This window comes from Monomorium pharaonis, chromosome 2 (genome assembly GCF_013373865.1).
Source record: "Monomorium pharaonis isolate MP-MQ-018 chromosome 2, ASM1337386v2, whole genome shotgun sequence".
Taxonomy (NCBI): domain Eukaryota; kingdom Metazoa; phylum Arthropoda; class Insecta; order Hymenoptera; family Formicidae; genus Monomorium; species Monomorium pharaonis.
In genome coordinates this window covers 31,168,936-31,195,899 of record NC_050468.1, presented here as the reverse complement: position 1 = coordinate 31,195,899, position 26,964 = coordinate 31,168,936, and the positions used below count along the sequence as shown (strand labels likewise).

Genomic DNA, 26,964 nt, shown 5'->3' with positions numbered 1-26,964 from the left:
TTTTTTCTCTTTAGCCCCCAAATCATGATAATCATGGAACAATATGGACTTAAAGAATTTTACTGTAATTTTAAAACAATTCTGTTTTAATAAAATTTAACAAATTTTATTAAAATATAATTATAATCTGACTTGTTTCTTTAGTGTTCTTACTGGCATTTATCATTCATAAGTAATCATAATAAAGGGTGCTTTTTTATCAAAATACCATAGTTCCTTTCAAAGTAAACATGATTAAGATCACAAGTGACGATCAAAGTGTTAAGCGAATATAACGCGAATTTGAAAGAAAGAAATGTATATATTAATCAATCACATCGTAAGATATAAATCGTACGGTGGCATCTTTTCAATAAAGGCACTGTTACGTTTTTCGCTAAAGACTAATGTGATAATGCATTTTATAATGACTCGTCATTTTCGTACATACATACAAGCAATATGCGACAGTTTATATTAAGTGTAGCCTATGATAGATTATGTTTACATGTCACACTAATCGGATTTAGTAACATCTGTATAACTTCTTAAACGGATATTCGTTTACATTTTACATGATAATAACAAAAGTTATTTTATTCTGTTTATGCTTACCTACGTTATAACTTCTAAGCAAAATAAGTTGAATACATGATTGTGTATATGTATTATATACTTTTCATAATTATATTTTAAGTTGGCAATAAGCCATAACAACTCACCTAGCGTTTTTCTATAAAACCGGATTTATAAGTCTACAATTTTTTGTTAACAAGTGTAAAGTAATAACAATTGATTTTATAAAACCGGATTTAATTGAGATCTACATATTTTATTTTGTAGTTATTACTTGTGTTATTGAATCCGATTAATAGTGACGTGTGAACGTAATCACAGATCACTCTGCAAAGCAGTTTATAAGGAATGTCGTATCTCTATGATACAATCCGAAAAATAAGAAGTTACTGAAAGAATAAAAGTATGTTACATCCGCTGCAAAGATACAAACCGCAAAACTCATCATTATTTATTGTTTTCATTTACAACGTAGACTTGCACATCCTAAAAGATTTTTACGATATAATAAGGATTTCTTGTCGATATTTATGGCAAATAATTATATTTTTAAAAAACCACATTATTACTCGCAAAAGATAAAATAGTATAAAAATGTTAAGACTAATTATTTTAAAAATTGATTCTATGTGAATATAAGTATGTTACGTGAAAAAATATTCTCCTGCTTTAAAGAAATAGAGACTGTAAGCCGTACGTATGTAAGTTTATCACTCTCAGTGTCAAGAAGTAAGTATCCAAGAATAAGTAGATATGCATCATGGTGATATTTAGCTAACACTTCGTGGTTATAACCGTAGTCTTTTATAGACAGATATTCAATATTTCTGGATGTACGAAAAAGAAACCACGTGATATAATAAATCCTTGCTGTTTAAATTTTGGTATCAATCTCTCGTACTTTATCAAAAAACAACTTAAACAATGTACATGTCTCAACAATAAAGTTATTTGAAATTTATAAAATTGATAAAAGACGGGATCATTCTTTTAACAACAAAATTCATGATGAATGATATAGGCCCTCAAAAAAGTGCATCATTGTCGAGAGAATTATGTCTTTCATAAAATTTAGAAAATATCACTACATAAACAAAATTCATGTCGCCAATTCTATAAAATGATAATACTGAAAAAATATATATACAATTCTTATATTTCTAATTATTTGCATAGCTATCTTACATTAATTATAATTCACATTTTTAGTTAATTAAAAAATCACGTAGTGCCGAACCAAATTTTTTGTTTCTTAGAAAGACAAAAAACTATTATAAATAATAAATACTACAAAGTTGGAAGATAAAATAAGAAAGAAAAAAATAGGGAAAAAAGTATGAAAAGTAGATTTTCTATGTTACAGTATAATTAATAAGTTTAGTGTAAGAAATGTGATGCATAGGATAAATAAAAAGAATAATTCAAATATACAAATAATTCAAAAGTACGAATAATTTTAAATAAAAAAAATATTTATAATTTTTCGATTAATGTTCATACGCTCATAGTTCAAAGAAATTTGTCTCAACAGTATAATATTTAAACAATCGATTCATATATCTGATTGATTTTATATAATGCAAAACTCTGTACTCTATTTGTGAAAGAGATGTAAAACAATATGGAACGGCAGTGTGTGGGTATATATAATATAATACTTTTATATAACATTATACATCTGCGAATAATGAATAAATCCTTCTTGTTATAACAAATCAAAACTAGAAGTTAATTATCTTGTTTAATTCATCTAGTGCAATCTAGTGCACAAAGTAACCTCTTTGTAATTAATAAAATTATAATAGTTAGATTTAAAAAATTTTGACATGAAATTACAATGAAATTATAATATCAAAAAATTTCTAAATATTAAATCATTATTAATTTAATGATTAAACTAATCATTATAAGTAGTATTTTAAATAAGTTTCTGTTTGTACAAATCGGAAATATTAAGATATGAATCCAAATAATTAAAAAAATTTGTTAATGATAAAAATGCAATACTTATAATAAAAACAAAGGTGAATTTTTTCCTTAAAAATTCTGTGACATGTATATTCACTTAAAAATCATTAAATTATTTATTAGTTGTGCATCTTTGACTATGTAAGTACAGACTGGTAGTGACTGATTTACAATGATTACCAAAATTGATATATATATATATATATATATATCTTTTTTTTAATCTTTATTTTTACCAGAATAAAGATTTGATTATTACGTGGATTATGATTAACCAAAAATTATTATACTGTAACATGTTTTGCTTAATATTGCATAAGATGTGCAGTCTATGAGCAGTCTATATTTATGTAATCAAAATTATATTATTATTTCTTATATCCAATATATAATCGATTGTGATTTTAACTATCATATGGTGTTTAACGTTCAAAACAAGATAAACAACTTTCAAGTTTAACTTGACAAAATCAGGAAAGGATTGTTATCCACAGATGTATTATCTAGATTAATTAGTAACAACAAAGTTGTTTTATGCATTCAAACAATTAAATATTAATCGCTATGACTTAAAAAAAATTATCAAATACAAAAAGTATACATACAATAAGTACTGAGCATTTCGAGTGACTTCGTTTTATGAATGGTGACAATTTTCCCACAGATATGCAGAAAACAAAAGAAAGCACAGCATCACAAGAACACAAAAGAAATTAAATAAATTTGATGGGGGCAAAATATAAATTGCAACAAATATGGTGCTATATATATGCAAATCAAAATTAGAATAGTAATGTCAAGATTTCTTGACAATACCTTTTCATATCTCACGTCTTATACTAATTTATAAACTATATATAAAAATTTATAAAAACATAGGTATTACATTCATAATAAGTGATGTTACAAGTTCCATAACCTGAATAAATAATTCTAAATTAGATTGACTTTTGGTACCTTAAATTCGCAATGAGCTTCCCATTTGCCATTTGAATTTTGATGGTTAAACAAATAATTACTTTTTACCAATACCTGTACTTTTTTATACAATCATTGCCCAAATCCACGACCACTAGATGATTATCTGGCAGTACGGCTATGCCCGAGGGACGTCTCAATTTTGAGCTGTGTGAGTCGATCTCGGTTAAGATATTACCTCCGCCTAACTTTAATACTTGTATTATGCTACGACCTTTGTCCGTACGGGTACCAATTATTTTGCCGTCTGCGTCTACAGCTATTCCTCCGTAGATACCTTTTCCTGTTATAAATTAAGTATGTTAAAATCTTTATCTTCATTATAAGCTATATGTTTCTTGCTTTTTTAAATACAGTATTGGGCACAATGAAAAAAAAAAAATTAGGAACTGGAATAAATATTAAATATTAGAAATCATAAAATTAGGAATAAAAATTAAACGCAACGCACAATAAATATGAATAAGACAATAAATGTGTCATACAAGACACAACTTATTACTTATTTAGTATTTCTTGAAGAAACTGAAAATTCCAATTCCTAATAGTTTTTCATTGTAATTTGTTACAAGATATTAGGTAGTATTACATCTTTTTAATCATTTCCATTCAAATATTTCAAATAAATATATAACTATATTCTAAAATTTACCTTTTCCCTCGGGATATACTTCTTCAGAGAAATCTCCTTTCGCGGAAAACACTTGAATTCTGCTATCGGCAACTAAAATCTCACCAGCTGGTCCAACAGTTACAGAACTAATTAGCTTGAACGTGCTTCTCTTACCAACCTGTTAACATTTCATGATGACTATACGAGGACCATACGAAATAACTTGTACAGTAAAAATTCATATATTTATATAAACAAAAATTAACCTGGAATAAGATCTTGCCATCCGAGTCAAATACGAATACACAGCTTTGACCATTGTCAGCGACAAGTATGTGCCCGTAACTTTTGTCCACTGCAATGTCTATGGGTTCCTACAATACGAAAATGGCATCGTAAGACAGCGTTTGAAAACATCATCTGAATGCTCCCACGTATCATTTTATCCTTATTGTGTGTCGAATGTGAAACAAGAATAAAATGATACTCAGGACGTTTCCAAATGCAACTTAATTAACAAGCATTTATGTGAAACTTTTGCGAAAATAAAAATTACTAACTTGAAATGCGTTATGTGTGAAAGATCGAATTGTATCGCCCAACGAAGTCATTTCCGTAATCTTTCGCGTCCGCCAATTTACAACTACGAGACCTTGTTGAGAAATACCTATGCCTGTACAACTTCGACCTTCTAAGCCTTCATTGTTTATGTGCCTTTGAAATTCCAAATCACAATTGAGTACCTAAAACAATACAAAAGTTAAAAGAATCAAATATTTCGCAAAATTTTCTATATAAAATATTACGCTTCTTATAGTTTCAAACAAACCTTAATACGAGAATTTCCAGTATCTAAAATATAGATCATCCCTTCATCGTCTACTGCAACCGAGACTGGTTGATGGAACTCATCTTTCCCATTACCACGTCTCCCATATATTTTAATAGGTTCATTGTGCTCGGTCGCATCAAAAAACAGTGGATAATCTTTTATAGGTCGTTCGAACACCGATACCTTCAAGACGTATCGACTCGCTGTCGGTGGCCGGAAGTAAATTTCATAAGTTCCATTTTCCAGATCTTTCACCTCTGTCTCAATGGGAGCGTTCTGATTTTCCGCGTGTATATTATCCGCGAGTGTCAATTCAGCACTAATAAGATCACCGCCAACATTTCGGGGATGACCATGGTAATCTACCGTTTCGACTATAACAGTTGTTTGCAACTTCACTACCGCTAGATCTTTCAATCTGGCTCGGCATAAACCTGACGTAAAAAGTATAAGAATAGAAAATACGTCGTATTACAATACCTTTGAGGTATTTGATTCATATCAGACTATGACGTTATCCGATCAAAAATTCATATTAGACTATGACGCTATTTCTGACATCAAAAGTAAGAAATAATAGACATAAGAAAAAATACGCAATGTATTATAACAAGCGTAATTATTTTTAAAACAAGATTTAATATTAATAAATGTTGAAACAATCGACTTTTTGGCAAAATTGTTTCAACATTTATTAATAGTTTATCGTCACTGGAGACTATAAAAGTTTCCTCAGTTAAGATTTAATATATTATTAATCCTTAAGATACCTGGTAATGTTGTACTAGAACGTACTCGTCCTAAATTATTCAGTGCTTGCTCTAACTGAGAGATAGCGTCGTTATGATTAAACTCGAATGTGATAAAGGCATTTTCTTTAGGTTCGCTGAGAGCAGTCGCCGCGTCAAGCTGATCCGACAGGCTGTTAATACGTTGGGTAATATTCCGGACCTCGACCTGTAAGATTGTATCTCAATATGTAAAATGATACGCGCGAGAGAAGTAACATTATATCAATAAATTCTTTATTACTCTCTACCTGATATTGCAATCCCTCGCATTCTCTTTCCACTTTGGTTTTCTCCGCCTCAATAAGTGAATGTTGCTCCTCAAGTACATGTTTCTTATCGCGAGCAGCAGCGGTCACAGCAGCTTGCAATTCCGTTCGTCGTTTCTCTATCTTTGCGATAATTTCGGAGAATTCAGTGTCTACCGCGCTCAAACATTTTTCGGTAGAAGCTTCCAAACGTTGTAGTTCCGTGCTGACAGAATCTTGTGCCTGTGTTAACTAAAAAACGTAACTGTTAACTCAGTAAGGATTGATCTATATTATATACTACAATTTGATAATAATTTTCAGAACTTTCAGTGTTTATTTAACACAAAAGTACAACATAAAGATGAGATAATTTATTACAAAATTTTTTTGAGGTGTTATAAAAAACTTTAAAGGCATTTTTAGGGCCATAGATGGCCTTTTAGATATAAATTGATTATTAACATCTCCAGACATAGTATAAAACATTGGAAAATAATTGTGATAAAAAATAAAAATAAAAAACTATAATATTTAAAAACATAAAATTGTTATGGCATGCTATAAGGCATAAATATAGTGCTTAAAAATTAAAAGAGAAACTAGTTTTCACCTTGGATATACACTCGTTTGCTTTATAAAGTAATATTTCCGACATTCTTTTTATCGCAATACTAAAGGGGATGATTGTGTGTTCTGTACATCCAGGTGACGTCCCTGCATGTGTCCCGCCAGTACACACAGTACAGAACACCGTATCACATGTTTCACAAAATAATAATTCCTGATTTATATGAACTGAACACTTTGGGATGACCTGCGAGCAAATAAATATAACAATATTGAGACTATAATAAAAATTATTAATTAACAATTCTGCTCAACCACATACCTCTCGTCTTTGCCTAGACATAAGATCGAGCAGTTGGTTTACGAGAAAACTCGGAGGCAGTGCAGGTACCCCTCCGCGAGGAATAGTTATTAATTCTCTACAAATGGGGCATCGAAACGCTCCTGTCTCTCGTGTCTGAGACGCGGCAATTCTTGTTAAACAATGTAAACATACCTATAACAAATAAATATAAGATTATAAAGATATCAAGATTTACTGATATGTGCAAGTTGTGTGGGGTGTGTGTGTGTGTGTTATACAATTAAACACAACAAACTTTATATATATATATATATATATAAATATATCATACCGTATGTGAACATGGTAGTAATTTAGGTGTATGCTCGCTGCCATCATAAACGCAGAGACAGGTGCCACATGTTAAAAAACTTTCATTAAAATCTTCATAATTTATACTAACTGTCTCTACGAGCATGGAGCTCATGCTGACCATCCTCTCCCCAAGCCGCGTCCTAAAAACAAAAGAAAAATTGCTAATTAAAATCAAGGCAATTCAAGTATTGTTGCAAAATATTTAAAAAATTATATTAAACAAATATAACTTAACTTAATAGTACATAACTTATATAAAATTTTTTTTTAAACAAAGTTAAATAGTATATAATTCATAGGCCAGTATTCATAGTCAAATTTTATTTCAAGATCGTTTCAAGCAATGTCTTAAGATGCTAATACAGCTCTGTGACTGTTTGATCACATCTTAAGGCAGTACTTAAAACAATCTTAAATATAAGACCTATCTATGAATACCAGCCATAGAGACTATAAGAAGATATAATTTGTCTAGCTTCTTGTTTAAGATTTGAGTTTAAGAAAAAAATTCTTGCGTAAAATTGAAAATTTCTGTAAAAATTTTTACATATTAATTTACAATTAATTATTAATAAGATAAATAATACACTTAAAAATTACATTCTTTGTTATTCAAAATTTCAAGACTTTCGCTAGAAATGAATCAAAACAATTACTTTAATACCATAGAGATATCATTTCTATCAACGTCCCTCTACGATCAATAGCGTTTTGAGCAAACGTGACTAAGACAATTTATTATGGGGTGCATCTGTCGAAAAAAAGGGGAGCACTCACTGTATAGCTAACCGCAACGCCTCCATAATAGTTATACTCTGGTCTGCGGTCTATCTAAAGCACGCTCCACCATCCGCGTCAACGCACGCAACCCTGTCGCTCAAACCTCCACGGAAATTCTGAAGATTCCAACGATTGCGGTGCATGTCAGTGCATATCGCGCTAATAACGCGTGTGTCGCGTCACCCTCGCTGTCGCCGGGCGCGCGAGAAGGACAGAGACAGACGGACAGACAAGACAATTCACGGAGGAAAATGTAATCGCGACGGATACGACTCCGAATTCCTCGCGGACGAGGAACCCTTACCGGATGAACTCGCGGAACGTCGAGCGGAACACGCGTTTCCTACGGTCGCATGTCTCGCGTATAAATAAATACACGCCGGGAGATGCTCGACGCGACCACGAAGAGCGACCACCCGCGCGCGCGCGCGCGCGCGCGTGCGTGTCGACCCTTTGTCTACCTTCGTTCCTCGCGAACCATCGTCCGGACGAGCGAACTCACGCACGCCGTGTCGAATTCCGCGCGCCGCATCGCCACGATCTGATCGGTTTCAGCCGACGTATGTACGGACACTCTCTCTTTCTCTCTCTCTCTCTCTCTCTCTCTCTCTCTCTCTCTCTCTCTCTCTCGCTCGTAACACGAGGAGGGGGATCCTCTTCGGCGAATTTTCTTCCGGAGCCCCGGCAGATCGAAGTCTTGTCGCGTACGCAAACACACATACACATACACACGACACCGATCGCGAAAGCTCGACGACGCGGGATCAAAGACGGGCACGACGACGTCGGGATCGTCGGTTCTTACCGCGGCGCATCTTTCCTAAAAACGGAGCACCACCGAAAATACGGATGCCGCGCGACGGCGACAGCGGATGGCGCAGCGAGCCGCATCAGCTGCAGAGCGCAGCGGCCAGCGGACTCACGTTGGTTCGTGCTACGGCTGCGCGCGTTCGTCGCCCGCGGCTGGCCATGCCGACACCACCGTGATATACACGGGTTTTCGGTGGTTCCCATACACTTATGCCCATTTCCATCTAGATCCTGATAAAATTTTTTTTCCGAATTTTTTATACAATGTTTTAGAATTTTATGTAAATTTTTTAACTTTTCAGAATAACTTTTCTTACAATTTTACTAGTTCTCCCAGCTTTTTGTAAAAAGTACATTTTGCAAAAATATTGAGAAAAAAGTCTACATATTTCTTTTAGAATTCTTTATATATATATATATATATATATATATATATATATATATATATATACGAATTACATATATATATATACGATTTCTCAAATTCCTCATTCAATATAATTTTCTAGCAAATCTTATAAAAAATTTAAAATACTTTAAATACTGTAGAATGAGAAATCTTAAAATATTTCCAAATTTATACACATATATAGATATAAAATTCTAAGAAAAAAGACTTTCAGTATTTCTAACGTGTTCTAATTTATATAAAGATTAAAAAAAAATTTCCACTAAAAATTAAATTAACTTTAATCTCAACCTACTTGTTATCCTTTTCTAGTTTTCTACGAATTAGAAAATGCAATAAAGAGTAAGTTAAATTAAAATTAAAATTAATCTACATTGGTAGACACGAACATTTTATTATTCTTAGCTCTGAATTTTTGATACACATGCTACCTGGTTTCAAAGTAATAACTTAAATTTTAAGATCGATTGTTTGATGATTTAATTTATTTGGAAGCTTTACCCGTACGTATTTTATCTTTATTTCTTTAGAAAAAAAGACAGACACATGTTTATTTGACAGGTAAGTTTACCAAGAAGTTTAAACAATTGGTTCTTAATAAATTACAAAATAATCGGAAGCTTCAAAGTTTGAAACAGTGAAAATCAAAGCGAACTAACATGAAAGTAACGTTTAACTAAAATCATATTAAAACGTACTTCTTACTTTAACAGAATGTTTACTCAAATTTTGCAAAAAAATTTTTAGCTAAAAGTAGAGAATTTTTAATACAATTTTAAAATAATTTATTTTATTAGATGCAATCAGAAAGAAAAGTAACTTAAAGTTTTAAATGTTAAATAAAATGTAAATTTGAAAAAATATGTACTAAAAACAATTAAATAAATAAAATAAGGTATATAATATGGTATATATTTATCTGCAATGCATGGATGTAGTTCATTGAAAGCATAAAATTAAAAAAATGATTAAACACATACCGCCAATTTAAAACGATATTTTGTCTTCAATTTTTTAAATAAAATCTTACAGATGTACATCGAAAAAAATAGCCAAAAAGAAACAATGTTATGAGAAAACCAAAGATAAAATTTAACAATAAGATTTCAAAAGTCTCTCAGTTTCTCACCAATAAAATTCTGAAATTTGAAAGTTCTCGATTTTCTAGAATGAAAAATTAATTTTCCGAAAATTTGAGGAGCAGCTATAAAAAGATCTTTAGCCGTATAATTTTCACTGAAGATACAAATTTGAGCGTGTTTGGGACCAAATTCTTTGGTGGTAGAGAGATCGTACGGTCCTGAGAATTGTTCGCGATAGCGCGGTGCCCAGCGGTGCCGGAGAGCGCGAGGCTGAATCGCGCGGAGGAGAGCGTGGGAGAGATAGGCAACGCGCCGTGTATCTCGGCATAAAGATACACACGCGCGTGTACTGCACGGTTGTGTGTAAACCCGTGAACTCTCCACTGCGCAGTCGTTCCGAAAGGTGCAGCGACCGGCGTGTGTTTGCGCCTGCACTTGTGGCGGTGCACGTACTGTACGCGCGCGTGTGTGTGTGCTGCGTGATGTCGCATGCAAACGATCTCTCGAATTCGACGTTAGATTAATCGTAAAGATACAAAACAAAGCAGAGTGCTTTGAAAAAGTACAGCTCGGACTTTTTTGTTTAATATTTCAATAAGAGTTTTTTTCCTCTTAATTCTTATTTTTAAAATTCTCATTTCGACGTTTTACAATTTGGCACCTATTTTTCATATAAAAAAACAAAATATAATAAACTCGGTAATACAAAGCGATAAATATAAAGAAACAGGTCAATACAACGAGCTATTAATACAGTATTCCTATCAAAAATATAATTTATTGACTACCAAAAATAAAGATAAAAAATGTAACATACAAATGGAAGCTAGTACGCAATATAATAATAATAAAACTCTCGAAACGTTTCGACTTTATGAAATCCTCATCAGTCAATACAAAAAATATATAAAATTAAACAAAATGAAGTAATATTATAATGTTCACAATAAGTAAACAATGAAAAAACTTGAAGTGACAAACATATCGCCGGAAAATTAAGTCAAAGAGATAAAAAAGATGTAAAAATACAAAATAACGCAAAAATATTATATATTAGTCGAAAAAACGTAGAGTCCAACCGGAGTTTATTCGTTCCATGGCGAAAAAAACGTGGAGTCAAATCATAAAAACATGAAGGTAATTAATTCCGGTCAAAAATATTAGAGATTAGTGTTGTCAATAATATTGTGTAAAATAACCGGAAAAAACAGGAACTAAGTATATACGGAATATAAAAACAAAGGGCAAAGTATAAAAAAACAAAAATCATACTTGCGATAATTATAGGTGTTGTACCAGAGTAAGACAACTATAGGAACAAAGTTCGAAGCATGTGAACTGTTTGACAGTCACCGGCGATGTGAGCTGGCAATATTATCCGCTTTTACTTTTTGACAGAATGTCAAATAAACAATAATAGGAATTGTCCAGAAACTCTGTATCTTTTTGCAGGTTGCTACCGTTAATTTGCTCTTTGATATGAATCATTTCTGAAATGAGTCTTTTCTGGTAGCGTGGTTCAGAGTCTAGGAACCTGACGTTATTCCAATGGAAAGATAATTGTTTTTTAACTTATGTTCTGTCACAACAGACTTTCTCGATAATTCAAGTTTCTAGTTATTCGCGTGTTCTTTTATCCTGGTTTTGAGCTGCCTTTTAGTCTGTCCCACATAAGAAGTATTACAATTATTGCTATAAATTTTGTAGATGACATTATTTCTTGAATTTATATCAGTTTGATCTTTCTGTACTCGGATAAACGTGTTTAATTTGTTAAGACAACGAAAGCCAACAGTGAAAAAATCTTTATTAACAAATTGGTGGTTTCAGAGATGTGCTTTGATGTAAAACAATGTAAGGCAATACAAAATATTTTTCCTTATTTTGTTGAACGCAAAATTCAAGATTCTTCTGTTGGAAAGAGGGATCGGACAACAAGATTACTCTGTCAATTAAATCATTTTAGATAGTACCTATTTTATAGCAAAGAGGGTGATGCGAAAGAAACGAAAAATATGTCTTTATGAAATCAATGAATTTTAATCTTGTTGTCTTCTACTCTCAATAGAATCTTGTTTTTTATTTTATTAAAAAAGGAGCGGACAATAAATAAATACAAATGAAAAAAAATGTAAATATAAATACATCTGATTTTAACAATTAGGTGTATTACATATACATAATAATTTTTTTAATTTACAAATAATACCTTTATAGAGTAAAAAAAAGTAGTTTTTTAATTTACAAATAATACCTTTATAGAGTAAAAAAAAGTAGTTAGTTTAACTAAATCTTTCAACTTGATAAAATTTCTTCTTTCCGTTGAAGTACTTTCGTATTTAACTTAAATACATAAAATACTAGAACTAATTCTAATATTTATATATTTAAATGAAAGTACATTTAAAAAATAAAGTAAAATTTAATCAAATTGAAAAATTTAGTTAAATTAACTACTTCTTTCTCACTGTATAGTGTTTGTATAATTAAAAATATGTGAGAGGTATAATTAAGTTACGTTAAAAATACATCACGCATGAAAAGAATGACGGATACTCACATGAAAGGGCAGCAGCTCATGTAGCTTTCTGTGATAACAACAAATTTCCGGTTACTCCCGCAGGTATTCGATTCGAATTGTTGTCAGCCAAGAACGGTCTCACGCGGTCATAATGTTTTCTCTCATTTCTCCTTTTCGAGTGAAGCTCGCACCATAGCAATTCCCCCTCAATAAAAACTTAAAAATATCCGTTGCGGCCACCTGTCCGATGCACAAGATAAATTTTGCGTCGCACTTGTCAAAACGTCAGGCTGCGCCAATTAGCTACGTGACATTATCCGTTTTTATATCCCGCGTCGCTCGCGCGAGGGTATCTCGATAACAGCCATAAAAATAACTCGGCAGCATTTTTAACGCGCTTTTATCATTTTAACGAGTCGTCGCTCGTTTCTATAAAGCGTTCGAGAACGCGGAACACGACGTATTACGGTCTCCGTTTAATTCTCATCGACGGGATTTCTTCCGGAGAGAAGAGTTCCCATCCGAGATCGATACCGCGGCGTTCCTCCTGCGCTCACGTGCGCAGAAGAAACGTAAACAGTGTTCGCGAGCGCGTATATAAACACTCGATCGGGACGGAGCGCCGTTAACCGTCGTCGTCGTCGTCGTCGTGTCGCGGGGACTGCGAAAGAAACCGTATATCGGCGCGGTTTATCAAAGGCTTATTACAAGCGGCTATCTCGCTGGCGAGGCATTCACCGGTGCGTTAACCCCACGCCCGGAATCGATGACACGCGGAAATTCCACGAGTATATTAAGTAGTCGCATACATTAATTTTGACACGCGCGCGCGCGCGCGACTCCCGACGCCCCTTTAAAAAATTTCGCCTACGCGGAATCTTCCCGCACTTGGTCTCACAAAATTTCTGCTCAAAACGGAGAGCCAGCTGCGGAAAAGTTCATGTATTCGCGGCGAACTCCTTCTTCGCGAAGGAAGAAGAGAGGTGAGAGATCGACGTGCGTTTTCAAATTTAGATTTGCGTCAGAGCCGCGTAATTCTCGTCGCGCATTTTCGCCGGGACCGAGAAATCCAAACGTCCTTCATCCGCGAGCGACGCAAAAGAGACGTGATCGCGCGAGTCACCCCGCCGCGCCGGGTGGAGGGGGGGGGGAGGGGAAGACGTTGCGTCGGATACACTCACTGATACTTTCGAGGAGCAGGGTTTTCCTCCACTTCCGGCGCTACATCACCCGGCGCGACGTACCGCGACGGGACACACGACGGCGAGGAAGGCTACAGGAGGCGCCGCTCCGACCTCGGGGACATGATCGCGTTTTACCGCGGTCACCCTTCACGTTCCGCTCCGAAACGGACGGACGGTGGCAAGGACGAAGCCGGATATCGATCTCGCGCGCTGCAGCAGGTGTCACGGCACCAGCTGTCGTGTGTCTCTCACTGCAAGGCGGCGACAGCGACGACGATGACGACGGCGATGACGAGAGGGAAGGATCGAGAAAAGGAGAAAGAGAGAAGGAGAAAGAGTGTTTCTCCGCGCACGGGGGAGGGGGGGGGGACGAAGCGGGGATGAAAACACACCCTCGCGGATCGCGCGCGCGTGCGCGCGTGTCGCGCTATCTGGGTCACGCGGCGCGCGGGCGCGTCGCGACGCGCGATTTATTCGACTTCGGCTCAGCGAGGATGATCTAGACGTGCGTCCAGTGAATTTTTCACTAAGAGAACGATTATAAATCGACCATCTTCAATATCGATGACGCAATCATAGCTCAGTTTACCGTTATAAACAAACAGTTAACGCGACTGTTATAATATGAATAACAGTGTCGTCCATATAAACATTGATACTTTCGTAATCGACTTTTTCACCTACTTAAAGTAGTTCAAAAAACCTTTAAAAAATCACAAATAAACTTTCGAGTTTCAAGACCAAATGTACTATACTAATTAAACTTATACTGCATTTTGAAAAAAAAAAAATAAAATGTAGTATAAGTTTTAATTATCTTTGAAAATGATTAGCTTAAAAATATAGTTTAATTTGTAATGTGTTGTTTTTCTAAGACGTTTGTAATCAGTATTAAACTTCGTTTTGTGACATTATTTTTAGCTTTAGCTTATAATTGCAATTCTGAGACTTACTGTGTAAGTACGGCGTGCAGTTTATAAAAGCTAAAAATATATTTATGTTTATAATTGCATTATTTTTAAAATTTTGAAAAACTTATGGCTACAAATTAATTAAACGCAAAATCCTCATGTTTGTAAAGGTTAATGTTATTCGAAAGAATACTATTTTAGAGAGGTTTTAAGAAAGAACAAGAAAGTCGTTTATTATTGACAGAATTGTTAATTGTTGTTGAAGAATTTAAGTTAAGAAACTTACAAATTTTCTCTAATGATGACAATTATAATTCTATGTAATATTTAATTTTCTGTCTGCAATCTGAATATTTTGAGTTCTACCTAATTTTGTTATTGTTTTAAAATTTTAAATAGTCTAGAAAAATTCAAGGTTATTTTTCAACATCTCTATTACATTACTAAAAAATTTTCAATCTCAAATGTTAAAAGATTTAATTTTTTTAAAAACTGGAGAAAAATAAAAATTTGAGAATAAAACTCGCTTGTATCAAAAAGACTCAGATTGCAAATTTCTATTAGCTGGATAGTCTTAAGACCATTTGAAGCCAGACTTAAAACAATTCATGTAAGATCGAATTATGAATACTAATTAAAATCCTACTAAAAATGATAGCGCAAAATAATTTTCTTTAATAATATTTAATTTATTTTGCGAAATAAGATACTTGCTAGAATCTCCTTAGTTCTCCGAAAAGAATCCCACGACGGATCCGTTTCTGAATTCCGAAGTCGAGTACTGGCGCATCTCAAGCCGATCATCTTTAGCACTCTAGAAGAGCATCGCTGCCAATGGTCTACGAGGCGCGCGACGTTCGATCAAAACGCATCCTTGACCCAGATCCTCAAGAGTCCTCCTCGAGAATATTCCGGAAGTCTGATCACGCGTTGATCTTCTCTACTGACCGCGATACTCGGATCATTCGATCATCTCGCGCTTTTCTCTCTCCACCCTCAACTTCATTCCACGCGCGAGAGCCACCGCTTGACGGCGGGGGCTACGCGCCACGACGTTCCTACCCTTAAAGTAAGCAGTTGGAGTTCGAGCATGCGCCGCTGGAAGTAGGTCATTAGGAGCTTGACTGAAATCTTCGGGGCCAGGATTTCGCGCTAGTTCCTTATGAGGGGATGCTGGAGTGGCGGTCACATTTGATCGGGATTGATAAACTAGAATCATTGGCGAGGCTGGAGAGATCGAACTCCTTCACCGCCACTTACGAAACTAAAAATGTCAATAAAATCGATAATGTGATAATGTCGATAATGTCAACATTCACAATTCCGATTTTTATGTTACAATGTGCTCTATTTTTTAGATAGTATAATTTTTTAGTAGTTAATTAATTAGTTTTTAGATAGTTTAATAAAATTGTACATTTATAATTTTTCTGAAATATTTATACAATTTTTTTTTAAAACGTTTAAAGTATATACATAAAATCATAATTTCTAAATATTATTTTAGTTTTCTGGTTACTCGGAAATAATGTTTAAAGCACTATGTCAAAGTGAATGCAATAATAATCTTAAAGTTAATTTTGTGCTTATAAAATTGTGCCTGTAAAATAATTTTAAGAGAGAAATTGTTTAATAATTATAAAAAAGTTTTTTTAGTGTACAAATGTTTTTATATAAATTTTTATTAAAATAACGTAAATAATCTTTTTTTCAAATCTTCTTAGAACAAAAACGCAAATAATAAATAAATGTTTTACATTATTATACAAACGTATATGACTCCTTGCCGAACATGTAGAATTATAAATATTTTGACACTTGCGTGTATTTTGAGACAAATCTTATTTATAAAATATTCTTTTATTAAATTACATTATAATAATATATAATAATATAATACAATATCTATAAAATTTATAAAACGTTAAAAATCTATCTAATATCTGAAAATATAAAGATTGTAAATCAAATGTAGAAGTAAAGTAATAAGAGCGTTAATGAAACTTTTGTGAAGCGTAAATTGAAACAATGAAATATAAAAGGAGTGTTAACGGTTGTTTCAATTTACGCTTCACAGAAGTTTCGTTATTGCTTCTATTATTCTCTCTTTACATTTAATTTATGCTGATTTATATTTTTACCAGGAATGATTAAATATTACTAAATACTTTATATTAATTAAACATTTAGTTGAAATTATTTTATCAAAACTTAATTATCAAATTATTATTACCAAACTATTTTTTAGTGTAATATAATAATAACAATAATGACAATAATAATAAGAAAATATTTATACATTATTATGAAAAATTAATCATTATTAAGTCGGTTATTATTAAATAGCCTGTATATGCAATGTCCACAAGTATAAGAGTTTCGTTCCGCTAGACGCAACATAATGTCTACTGTTGCTGAAATTATGCTAATGTCAATTATACACAATTGCAATATTTAATTAATCTAGATCATGTTACTGACCGCGTAGACCATTGAGTTTGTGAAACACGCATTACAAATGTTTCATTTATGTATGTATATTTGACTCTAATACCATTATCGCGTTTGCGTAATAACAAAAAAAAGTAATTTAACAATTTATAGACAATAAATTCTAATATTTTTATTATGAATTTTATAATAATTTTTTGTCGCTTTTTATTAGTAAAATATACCGTACATAAACTTAATTATAATTAATGTAAGATCTTTTATTAATATATATTGCAACGTAAGTTTGTTGTTAAACAAAGCGCACATAATGTGGCTCTTACTATGGATTTTTCTCAATCCCTTTGATTGTCGATTGTTGAATTTTCAATCATACGTCAGTCGGAGAATCGTGCCGGTTTAAAGTTAAAAAACTTAAAAAAAAAAACATTTAGCGAAACAAACGGTGCAACACGTTTGTTTAGTCTCGGCAGGCAGCTGCAGCTGCAGAGTTTAAATCACTCTTGCTTGAAAACCTTGCCTCAACCGATTGAGCAGGATATTTTTAAAATAAATGTTTAATTATTTTTTTATTTAGATTAAAAATTTTATTTGTTATTTTTGCTTATATTATTTATTATTTGAATTATTTTATTTGCATACTTATTTTATAATTTAGTTTTTGTTGAAAGCAAAAGTTAAAGAGGACTTAAATAAACGTGAAAAATTATGCTTAAATTTATTTATTTATTTATTTATTTATTACGTTTATCTGACTCAAACAAAATTGCATAAACTATTTTAAAATAATCGTAAACCTTGTATGAATAATAAACTCGCAATTAAAATAAAATTGCCGTTAACTTTACTATCTGACAATTAACTTCTTGTTACTAAAAATTAATTTTTAGCATAAGATGTATTTAATCATTCGTTGTTCCGAAAATTTTATAATATTTTATACAGAGTATTCAAATTAATTATTTATAATTAATTATCCTCTTGGATATGTTTGTTGATCCAATCCATATAGGGATAGACTCGTGTAAATATATCCGGACGTCCTTTAGCGCAAGGTATTCCCCAGGATACCACGCCAATCTGTTCACCATCGGCTACCAGAGGACCGCCAGAATCACCCTGCATACATCCAAACAATATAAATTCTCTTTAAACTTTTCGTAACGGAAGCTAATCACGTATTGTAAACTTATATTATTAAATTGTATTGTGTACTATTATTTGTTTTGTAATTAAAATTATATATTCAACGCTTACAAAAAGCTAAAACATATCTTCTTAAAAAAAAAAAAAATGTAATAATATATTATTCTATTGTTTCTACAGATTCTTTCTTTAACTTTACATAGTAAAATGCACATGTATTGTTGATATCAAGCGCGCATTTCCTTGTGAAAGCACTCTTTCTGGATACTCAATCAGAATGTATGGTACTTACGTGACAGGCACCCTCGCCCTGTTTGTTGAGTGTGCAGATATTATTGTTGGTGATGCGAAAGCTGGTGCTTAAGCATTGCCTTTGATTGATGACCGTGAGCTGAATATGCTGCAATTCGTTTGGCGTGTCGCCCGGATACTGCAATGTGATCCACGTGAAATGATCATTTAAATTATTCAAAAGTGTATTTGTGTGGTAGTGTGTTTAAACTGAACTACTGATCTAAATGATAATTTAAATTACCGAAATAATTATTTAAATTTGGCAACAATTTAACAAGAAATTAACAAGAAATACAAAGTATTTTAAATTCGGTAAACAAATAATCTTACTATTATTAATATGCGTGTATACATATTATACATGTTTCATTTATGTATACAGTTAAATTATAAATTTTTATATTTTTTAATACATAACGATTGGCAAATCTTTAATATTTACACTGGTAGTGCCCCATCCGGATAATGTTGCCGGATAATCGGATTTGTTGAAGTTTTTGGTAGGTAGTGCAATCGGTTTCACTTTGTCTCCAAAAACGATATCTTTATTAAGCTTAATTAACCCAATATCATGTCTGATGAGAGCGGGATTATAAAAAGGATGTATCCATCTCTTGATCGAGGAGTACCCGTCGCCACCTTTGTCCAAAGTGTTTGTACCCAGTACAATATCAATACCCGTATCATTAAAACTATTAAATAAAGATTATGAAATTATAAAAAGCTATATATATATATATATATATAAGGGCTATACGTATACTATATAAAAATTATTTGTTATCTAAAACTCTTATCGTAATATTAAATTTACAGTAAACAAAAATTTTTAAATATATCAATGAAGTAGATTGTCTATACGGCAAACAATTTTTTAATTTGTTTTTAATTTATTTTAAGAAGATTTATAACATATTAATTAAAATTAATTACAAATTACTTTTAATATAAAATAATAAATATAAACACGTATTAATTATTAAATTTGTTAAAAATTGTGAAATATATTGCTTGATTGTTATTAAGATAAAAATATTGTTATATGTGAAATAATCTTATTCTAATAATCCCTAGGGCACATACCTGGACAGGCAATGAGAAGCTGTAAGAATCCATCTTTTATCTATTACAGATCCTCCACAAAAATGTTGTCCGCCATAACGAAGAGATGCTTGATAAGGATATTGCCCCTCACTGGCAGTATTACCACCCACGATTTTTGTGATTTGTTCGAGCGACTCAGCTGTACAATTATATATATATTTTATTAATTCATATTTGTTGAACATATTTAATGATATATAAGAAAATCGCAGAGTAAAGAAACACCAGTTTTAATGGTTTTACCTGACAGTCCATGTATTGCAACACTACCTAAGATGAAGAGTATCGACAACATTTTTAGTAAATAATGATATTAGTAAAACCTTCACGAAAACTCGCTTTCTACAATGAACTATTGTTATGGACAACGATCAAATTATCGTTTTCCACAATGTTTTATTAGTTTTCTACAAAGTATAATGCCGAACTTTACGCTCGTCCACCACTAGCTCTTATATACACAGTAAACGATGACAATTAAGGAAGTGTTGAATATTTAAATTTAGGTCAGACACCAGTCAGAAAAAGAAAATGCATGATTCGGATGTATCTCACGTGCGATGAGATAGGTAGAGTGATATGCCGGTAGTACCCAAATTTATGGCCGGATATGTTGCTATCACTGCTATGGAAAAAGGAAACAATAGTGTAAGTACTACCGAAAGATTTAAATTACTATTCAAACAAGCTGCAATACAATTTGGGCGCGATAAAGATAATCAATAAATAACGATTAACGATAATTTAATAGACTATACATATGTATATTGAATTATTGAAATTTATTTGGAAACTTTATTTAAACAGATAGACATATTTTCATCTTTGTATGTTTAAAAATAAATAATAAGTAAAAATATTTATATTCAATTTTTATCGGATACATTTATGTATTACTATTGTGATTCTGCTCATTTAAAATTATTTGTAATAAAAGTTATGAAATCATTTTGCTAAATATATTATTTTCATTATGTGTTATTCATTGTATCCTGTAAACGTTTTTTACTTCACATAATCGTCGTCGACGATTCATGGTGCGGCACGCCAGATATTTGTAAAATTGAACCTCGCACTCATACTCTTATCTCTCTGATACATTTGCCGAGTGACTTGATAACGTGCGTGCTTCTTCGATATCTTTGCATTTTGATGCATTTCCTTAAAAATTTTAACGGATCATTTTAAACCAGAAAAAAGTAATAGGAAATTCTTTAAAAATATCGAGAAATCTATTTTTTTTTTTTAACATAAATGCTATAAATCGATTGATTTTATATTTTCGTAAACTTTCGTTTGCTTACGCTTAATATAAATGTAAATTTGGACTACAGGTATACAACAGATATATTCTTTATCTCTTCAATTATTGTATTTGTTTATTGCAAATATTTAGACGAATAGTTAAAGGATATTGCATCCAGCTTTCAGTAATATCAACAAATTCTTAATTATGTAACATAATTATACAAGGAAATAGATCGGGGATAGGACGCACAATTAACGCAAAATCGTGGTATTTCAAGTTTTTTTTCTCTTTTATTGAAATAAATCGGAAGTAACACGAGCTACGCGTTGCATTACAAAAAAAAGTCAGTCGCCTAGGTCGTGATATTGAAACACTGTTTCGCCGATATCCGACGTATTGTTATTCCAAGCGCAAAGCTCTGCGTTTGATCTCGACCTCGACGTTGACCCGTGAGCGGTGTTTCGCAACGCCGTGTACTCACGCCTAAACGAAGTTCGTATAAAATACGCAATTATTAATGGGTATTCACAACCAGAAATTAAAAATAAAGACGACACCGTTTCGCTTTTTTTATGTTGTAACGATAAAAATAAATAAAAATAAAGATCCTCAGCAGAGCCTTTACCGAGCGCCGAGTCCTCCATCGCTTCTTTGCCCTCTCCTACTTTTTTTCTTTTTCTTTTCTTCTTACACAACGTAACCAATCTTAGTGAATATTCTATGTTTCGCAAATACAAAAGCTACATTGTTTCAATTTATCACCTGTGGACTCCCTCACCCATATGCGACAAGTGTCCTTTAAGTATCTGTAAAAAGTAAAATCGTAACTCGCGCGTGGCTGTATCCTGTGTCACGCAGCCGGCAATGGATGGTGTGCTTCATGACATATATAAACATACATACATGTCACGAAATATACATACATATATATTAATAGACATTTATATATATATGTATATATAAATATACATTTAATACCGTGTGTACGCGCGGCATATAAATGCACATATATAAACAATATTTTATATATATATATATAAAATCGTGTGTGCCATACTGAGAAGTGGCATTAAAAACTTTATGATTGTCTAGTATATCTGTCTTCCGAATAATTGCATATACATATATTTATATATTATATTTCTTAATAAGAAAAGCTCCACGTCAGCTGGCTGATCCTGACGGGAACAATCGAGTATTTCCTTTCACACAACATTTGTGTCTCACCCGATATCCCACGTATATTACGTAAGCAGAGATCGAAAACAATATTTCATCAACTATGAATTTAGATTTCGATGTTACAGACACACGAAAATCTCAAACTTTTATTTAATAACAGTAAAAATGTGAAAACTGATGTAAAATCCTCTTTTGCATGTGTGAATGTGTTATATTGTGACAAGAAAAACTAAATTCATCGCAATTATATCGTTTTCGATCCTTGATTTAACAATACTAAAAATAGAATCTTCTCTTCACAGGATATTAAATTATATAATTATTTATCCATCGAGGATTACAACATCGAATGTCAGCACCTTATCTCACTTACATACAACACGATAGGCGTATACTTATTTAATACGCTTAACACTTGTTTAATGCGCTTTTTTGCCAATTAAACTTGTTGTATGAACTAGGTAAATATATTCTTTTTTTAGCCTATTTCTTACTTGTTTAATGCGCTTTTTTTACCAATTAAACTTGTCGTATGAATTAGATAAATATATTCTTTTTGCAGTTTTATTCAATTAAAAACGGATTGCTCTTAATATATGTATTGTATCCATATAAAAATTATATACGTTACAGTAAATGAATACAACTCACACATTGCATTTTTTTTTTTTTTAGTAAAGGCGACAGCACCAATGACAAATACTGTAACTACAAAACTAGAATCTTCACGACAATTGTTTTCCTGAAAGATTTTTTTGAAATTAATTATAGAACTAAATTATTATAAATAAATACATAACTCTTTAGAATTATGTTACTATGACAATATAATATTGAAAAATAATTATAATTAAACATATTTCGTTACAATATATCATTTTAGCTGTCAAAAAAAATGTAAAAATAAAAATAATATAAACTATAGATCAATGTAAAACTATGATCTCTCGTCACATTATGTTAAATTAAACTAGAATAATATATTAAATGCAATTGAAGATAGATACACATATACACACGCACGCACACACGCACACATATTCTTTCGTTCAAAAAATCTGCAAAACTGATTGAAAAAGTAAAATATTTATGATATAAAGGCACAGAAGAGAAATTTATGCAGGATGATTCTTAGTTGAAATTTTAGGGCATCAATTTAGAGCACAATAAAATAAAAAGGTGACGTATTAATTATTCAGGCTTTGTTTTCCCAATTAATTTAAAGAAAATTGCAAGTAGCCATCTTGAATAATACATTCAAATTCAAATTCATATTTATTAATACTGTATAGATCTCTTCTATTTTTAATAAAACAAAGTATCAGAAACATTTGTTGTAAATATATATAAACACTATGAGGTTTTTCGATTTGTTAGTTTAGAAAAAAGAGCCTGGATAATTCGTCATATAATAAGTTTTGTACTTTAAAATTTGGCATTTAAAATGTTAAAAAATATATAAAGAATCGTATCCTGTATAATACTACGCGGTGCTGCCATTTAACGTTGTCGGTTCAAGTGCATACGTAAACGCGACATTCAATACTAGGTAACGGGGCTCGGTCACTTATTGGCTATAAAATATTTAAGTATATTGTTCGGTTTTGGTTTACTGGTTGTGGGCCAAGAACGAGTGACATCTCTCCTCTCAACAGTGAGAGTCTTAAAAACTGCGTGGTCCACAGTGGGTGATAACTGCATTGGCGACGAGGGACTCAGTCTCAGATCAGCCATTTCATTACTCGGCGATTCTCGAGGACCTCTCAGCCACACTTCCAGCTTGGTTTTCTTCGGCAGCGGCTCTATTTCATTCTGCGGATCGTCCTCCGCGTTCTGATTCGTCACGCACAGCTTCGAGATCGGCGAGCAGGAGAGACTCGACGCGGCGGTGTTCGTCAGGCTCATCGTCGTCGACTGATCCGAGCTGTCATTGCTGTCCTGATTGATACTCATCGGTGAGCCCTGATTTGCCTCGGGAATACCTTCCTCCGAGCTGATGTCCAAAACAGAATGAACGGCGACCTGTTTGCACAGGAAAGGTGCGATGCTGCTTCTGCCATATGACCTCTCCTCGAACTTCGTGAATGCGACACCCAGCAGTGTCAAGTGGAACGGCTTGGAGACATCGACTATTCGATGGAACAGCTTTAGGGCGAGCGTCAGCATTTTATTGTGATCGTACACGCCGTTCTTCGTGGACGGTAAAAGATGCTTCGGCAACTGGCATTGCCTGGTTTCCCTCTTGCCCGAGGTGGGTTTGTTCAAGTCATGCTTTCTCACCGTTATTCTCAGAGCGATGGGAATTCTACCGTCCTCCATCGCCAGTTCGGTCAATCTTCTCAACAGCGCACCTAGTCGCGACTCCACCTCGGCCACCAGCGAAACGCTCTTGAATCCATCCTCCAGGCCTATGGACTGCTTCTTTCCAGACGGTTTTACTGCTGTCTCGTCGATTCCCTCTGCGTTGTCCTTCAATCTTCTCGCCAGATCAACGCCAATCTTTAGCTCCAGATTCTCCAAAGGTATTCTACGTAGATCGTGAACTGTCCTTATATTATTCGACAACAAAAATTCCATGGTTTTTTGCCCGACACCAGGTATCTTAGATACAGAATCTATCGTAGAAAGCAACATCGGCCCGCTGCATGGGAAGATGAGCGTCTGCTGATTTGGCTTGTTCAACGATCCCGCCAATTTGGCTAGAAGTTTATTGTGAGCTATTCCAGCACTACAAGTGAGATGAAGTTCCTCGTAGATGCGGCTCCTTATTTCAGCTGCTATCTTCGAGCCAATCATCAGGCGCGTGTGACAGCCGCATGGACACTCCTCCTCTGAGGGACCAAATATCTTGGTAACCTCCTTTAAATCTTCAAACTCCACATTGCTCATATCAAGCTCATCATTCTCAGACTTAAGCTGCTTCTCTACTATCGACGTCACGTCAAGAAAGTTATCATCGAAGCCCAGTCTCTCTACTAGCGGTGTGAATTGATGCAGAATTTCAGATATCTTAGTTGAATAATGACGGTAGCTCGTTAAATCCTCTCCATTCACCAACGACAGCTCTGGACACAACCGCAAAGCTTCTTGCACTGACATACATTTCTTTATTCCATAATCTCTTGCAAGGTAGTTGCTGGTGACAACTATGTTCTTTTGTTGGACGCCCAATGGTTTTCCCTCCAATTCTGGATGATTAATCATCTCCACTTGAGCGTAGAAACAATCAACATCCAAATGAATGATGGTTTTCGGATGACACATAATGGTATCAAAACATGCAGTATCCATGGATATTTGTTATGGAGCAGTGTGTTTCCTCGTAAATAATAATGTTCGCACGTAAAATTCTCACGTTCCACTTCTCAGCGCTTCCTCAATTGCATCTGCAATAAAGAAATATATATATATATATGTATATATAATTAGTAAGAGTGAGACTATGAAGCGCCGTGTGTCTCGAGAAAACAAGAATGTGTTTACTTTTAAAGGGATTTTCATACACAAATTTGCAGTGCACTTCGATCTCGCAGAAAGACGAGAATATTTCCAGATAATGGAACGAAGGCCACGGGACATCAGTCGTTCGTGAGAAACAGAATCTGCGCTATACTGTCAGTTTGCGTAAGGGCTTTCACTCCCGAAAGTTGTTTTGGCGCTTTCGGTGGATCCTCGATCCAGCACCCCAAAGCGCGAAGCACGTTTCTGTCAATCGACGATTCGTGCAATTGGCAATGCAAAACAGTGCTCTCTCATGACAAAACTGGAGATAGAAAGAAACTTGTTTACAGTACGCAAACCAACCAATTAATTTTCACATGGTAGCCATGTTTTTAAATTGTCATAGATACAGATGATATATATGAGAAGTTCTATCTAGGATATACGCGGAGAAACCTGCCAAATGTAAAAAATATAAGATGGTCGGCTGGTCGCATTCATCTTTGTCATGAAAAAAGATACCGTCAGAGACTTCTCGTGGAGAATCGTGAAACTTCGTGTTTATCACTATATGGTTGAATTTCCATTGAGCGCGACATTCGTCGCGTCATCTAGGATCCGATTCTTGAACTCGTACGAAAATATTTCAAATACGAAAGCAAGTGCGTTTCATCCACGATTGGTGTATATTTTTTAGATCTTAAATTATATTAGCGAATTACTCAACTGTTGTGTAACAGTTGTGTTTTCTGAATGTAGCTATTTTTAGTTTACATTGATATCTTACTCATATTTTAAACAATATCCATTTTTATATGAAAAAGTGTATTAACATATATTGAAGATATTTTTACGTGCGTTAGATAGATTTTAAAAAATCGTTTAAAACTGCAGAGCATAAACATTAAAAATCGTTTTATCTCGAAATATCCCGACTATATATTTCATTTTTAATTGATCAATCTTGTCTGATCAATAATATTATGTGCAATAAGTGTGGTAAAAAATTTAAATTTAATTTTATAAATATTTAATTGTTAAAATTTTTATTATTTATTATAAATTCTGGTTGTTATTTATTATTTATTAGAATAAAATCACGCACATTATATTAACAAATATAATTAAGTAATATACACAAGGTCATAAATATTTGAATACAATTAACATACAGATGTGTCACTAATTGT

At 33.1% G+C, this 26,964-nt stretch overlaps 3 protein-coding genes across 9 annotated transcripts; all 3 read right to left on the bottom strand.

The window, feature by feature from the left end:
• Positions 1-2,584: 2,584 nt before the first annotated feature.
• Positions 2,585-15,803, bottom strand: LOC105833209 (tripartite motif-containing protein 2). Of its 6 annotated transcripts, none has more exons than XM_012674758.3 (12): positions 13,994-14,292; positions 12,852-13,115; positions 7,188-7,350; positions 6,875-7,048; positions 6,596-6,799; positions 5,986-6,234; positions 5,717-5,903; positions 4,944-5,380; positions 4,675-4,857; positions 4,381-4,488; positions 4,154-4,292; positions 2,585-3,784 (listed from the first exon to the last, which is right to left on the bottom strand). In XM_012674758.3, exons 2-12 carry the CDS (start codon positions 12,869-12,871, stop codon positions 3,546-3,548), a joined length of 2,103 nt encoding a protein of 700 aa, XP_012530212.1. In that variant the 5' UTR covers positions 12,872-13,115; positions 13,994-14,292; the 3' UTR covers positions 2,585-3,545. The 6 variants fall into 6 exon arrangements, with proteins under 6 accessions (XP_012530212.1, XP_012530213.1, XP_012530211.1 ...); XM_012674759.3 differs by having other exon boundaries at positions 12,852-13,052; XM_012674757.3 differs by lacking the exons at positions 12,852-13,115; positions 13,994-14,292 and adding exons at positions 7,988-8,106; positions 8,796-8,908.
• Positions 15,804-18,068: 2,265 nt separating this feature from the next.
• Positions 18,069-21,278, bottom strand: LOC105840295 (chymotrypsin-1). The gene is made up of 5 exons (XM_012687185.3): positions 20,146-21,278; positions 19,882-20,041; positions 19,241-19,490; positions 18,797-18,934; positions 18,069-18,477 (listed from the first exon to the last, which is right to left on the bottom strand). The coding sequence occupies exons 1-5, from the start codon at positions 20,195-20,197 to the stop codon at positions 18,328-18,330; spliced, it is 750 nt and encodes a 249-aa protein (XP_012542639.1). The 5' UTR covers positions 20,198-21,278; the 3' UTR covers positions 18,069-18,327.
• Positions 21,279-22,992: 1,714 nt separating this feature from the next.
• On the bottom strand, positions 22,993-26,263 carry LOC105840302 (DNA polymerase iota). 2 transcript variants are annotated; one of them, XM_012687200.3, is made up of 2 exons: positions 25,817-26,263; positions 22,993-25,719 (listed from the first exon to the last, which is right to left on the bottom strand). In XM_012687200.3, the coding sequence occupies exon 2, from the start codon at positions 25,622-25,624 to the stop codon at positions 23,897-23,899; it is 1,728 nt and encodes a 575-aa protein (XP_012542654.1). In that variant the 5' UTR covers positions 25,625-25,719; positions 25,817-26,263; the 3' UTR covers positions 22,993-23,896. The 2 variants fall into 2 exon arrangements, with proteins under 2 accessions (XP_012542654.1, XP_012542663.1); XM_012687209.3 differs by having other exon boundaries at positions 25,837-26,263.
• Positions 26,264-26,964: the final 701 nt, after the last annotated feature.

Coding starts and splice junctions, on each gene's coding strand:
- LOC105840302 (XM_012687200.3), bottom strand. CDS start 25,624: ATGGATACTGCATGTTTTGATACCATTATGTGTCATCCGAAAACCATC.
- LOC105840295 (XM_012687185.3), bottom strand. CDS start 20,197: ATGTTGTCGATACTCTTCATCTTAGGTAGTGTTGCAATACATGGACTG. Junction 19,491..19,881: donor GCTTCTCATTGCCTGTCCAG/GTATGTGCCCTA, acceptor TTTATTTAATAG/TTTTAATGATACGGGTATTG. Junction 18,478..18,796: donor AGGGCGAGGGTGCCTGTCAC/GTAAGTACCATA, acceptor GGATGTATGCAG/GGTGATTCTGGCGGTCCTCT.
- LOC105833209 (XM_012674757.3), bottom strand. CDS start 8,013: ATGGAGGCGTTGCGGTTAGCTATACA. Junction 7,351..7,987: donor GCGTTGCGGTTAGCTATACA/GTGAGTGCTCCC, acceptor TTTTGTTTTTAG/GACGCGGCTTGGGGAGAGGA. Junction 5,381..5,716: donor TTCTAGTACAACATTACCAG/GTATCTTAAGGA, acceptor TTTTTACGTCAG/GTTTATGCCGAGCCAGATTG.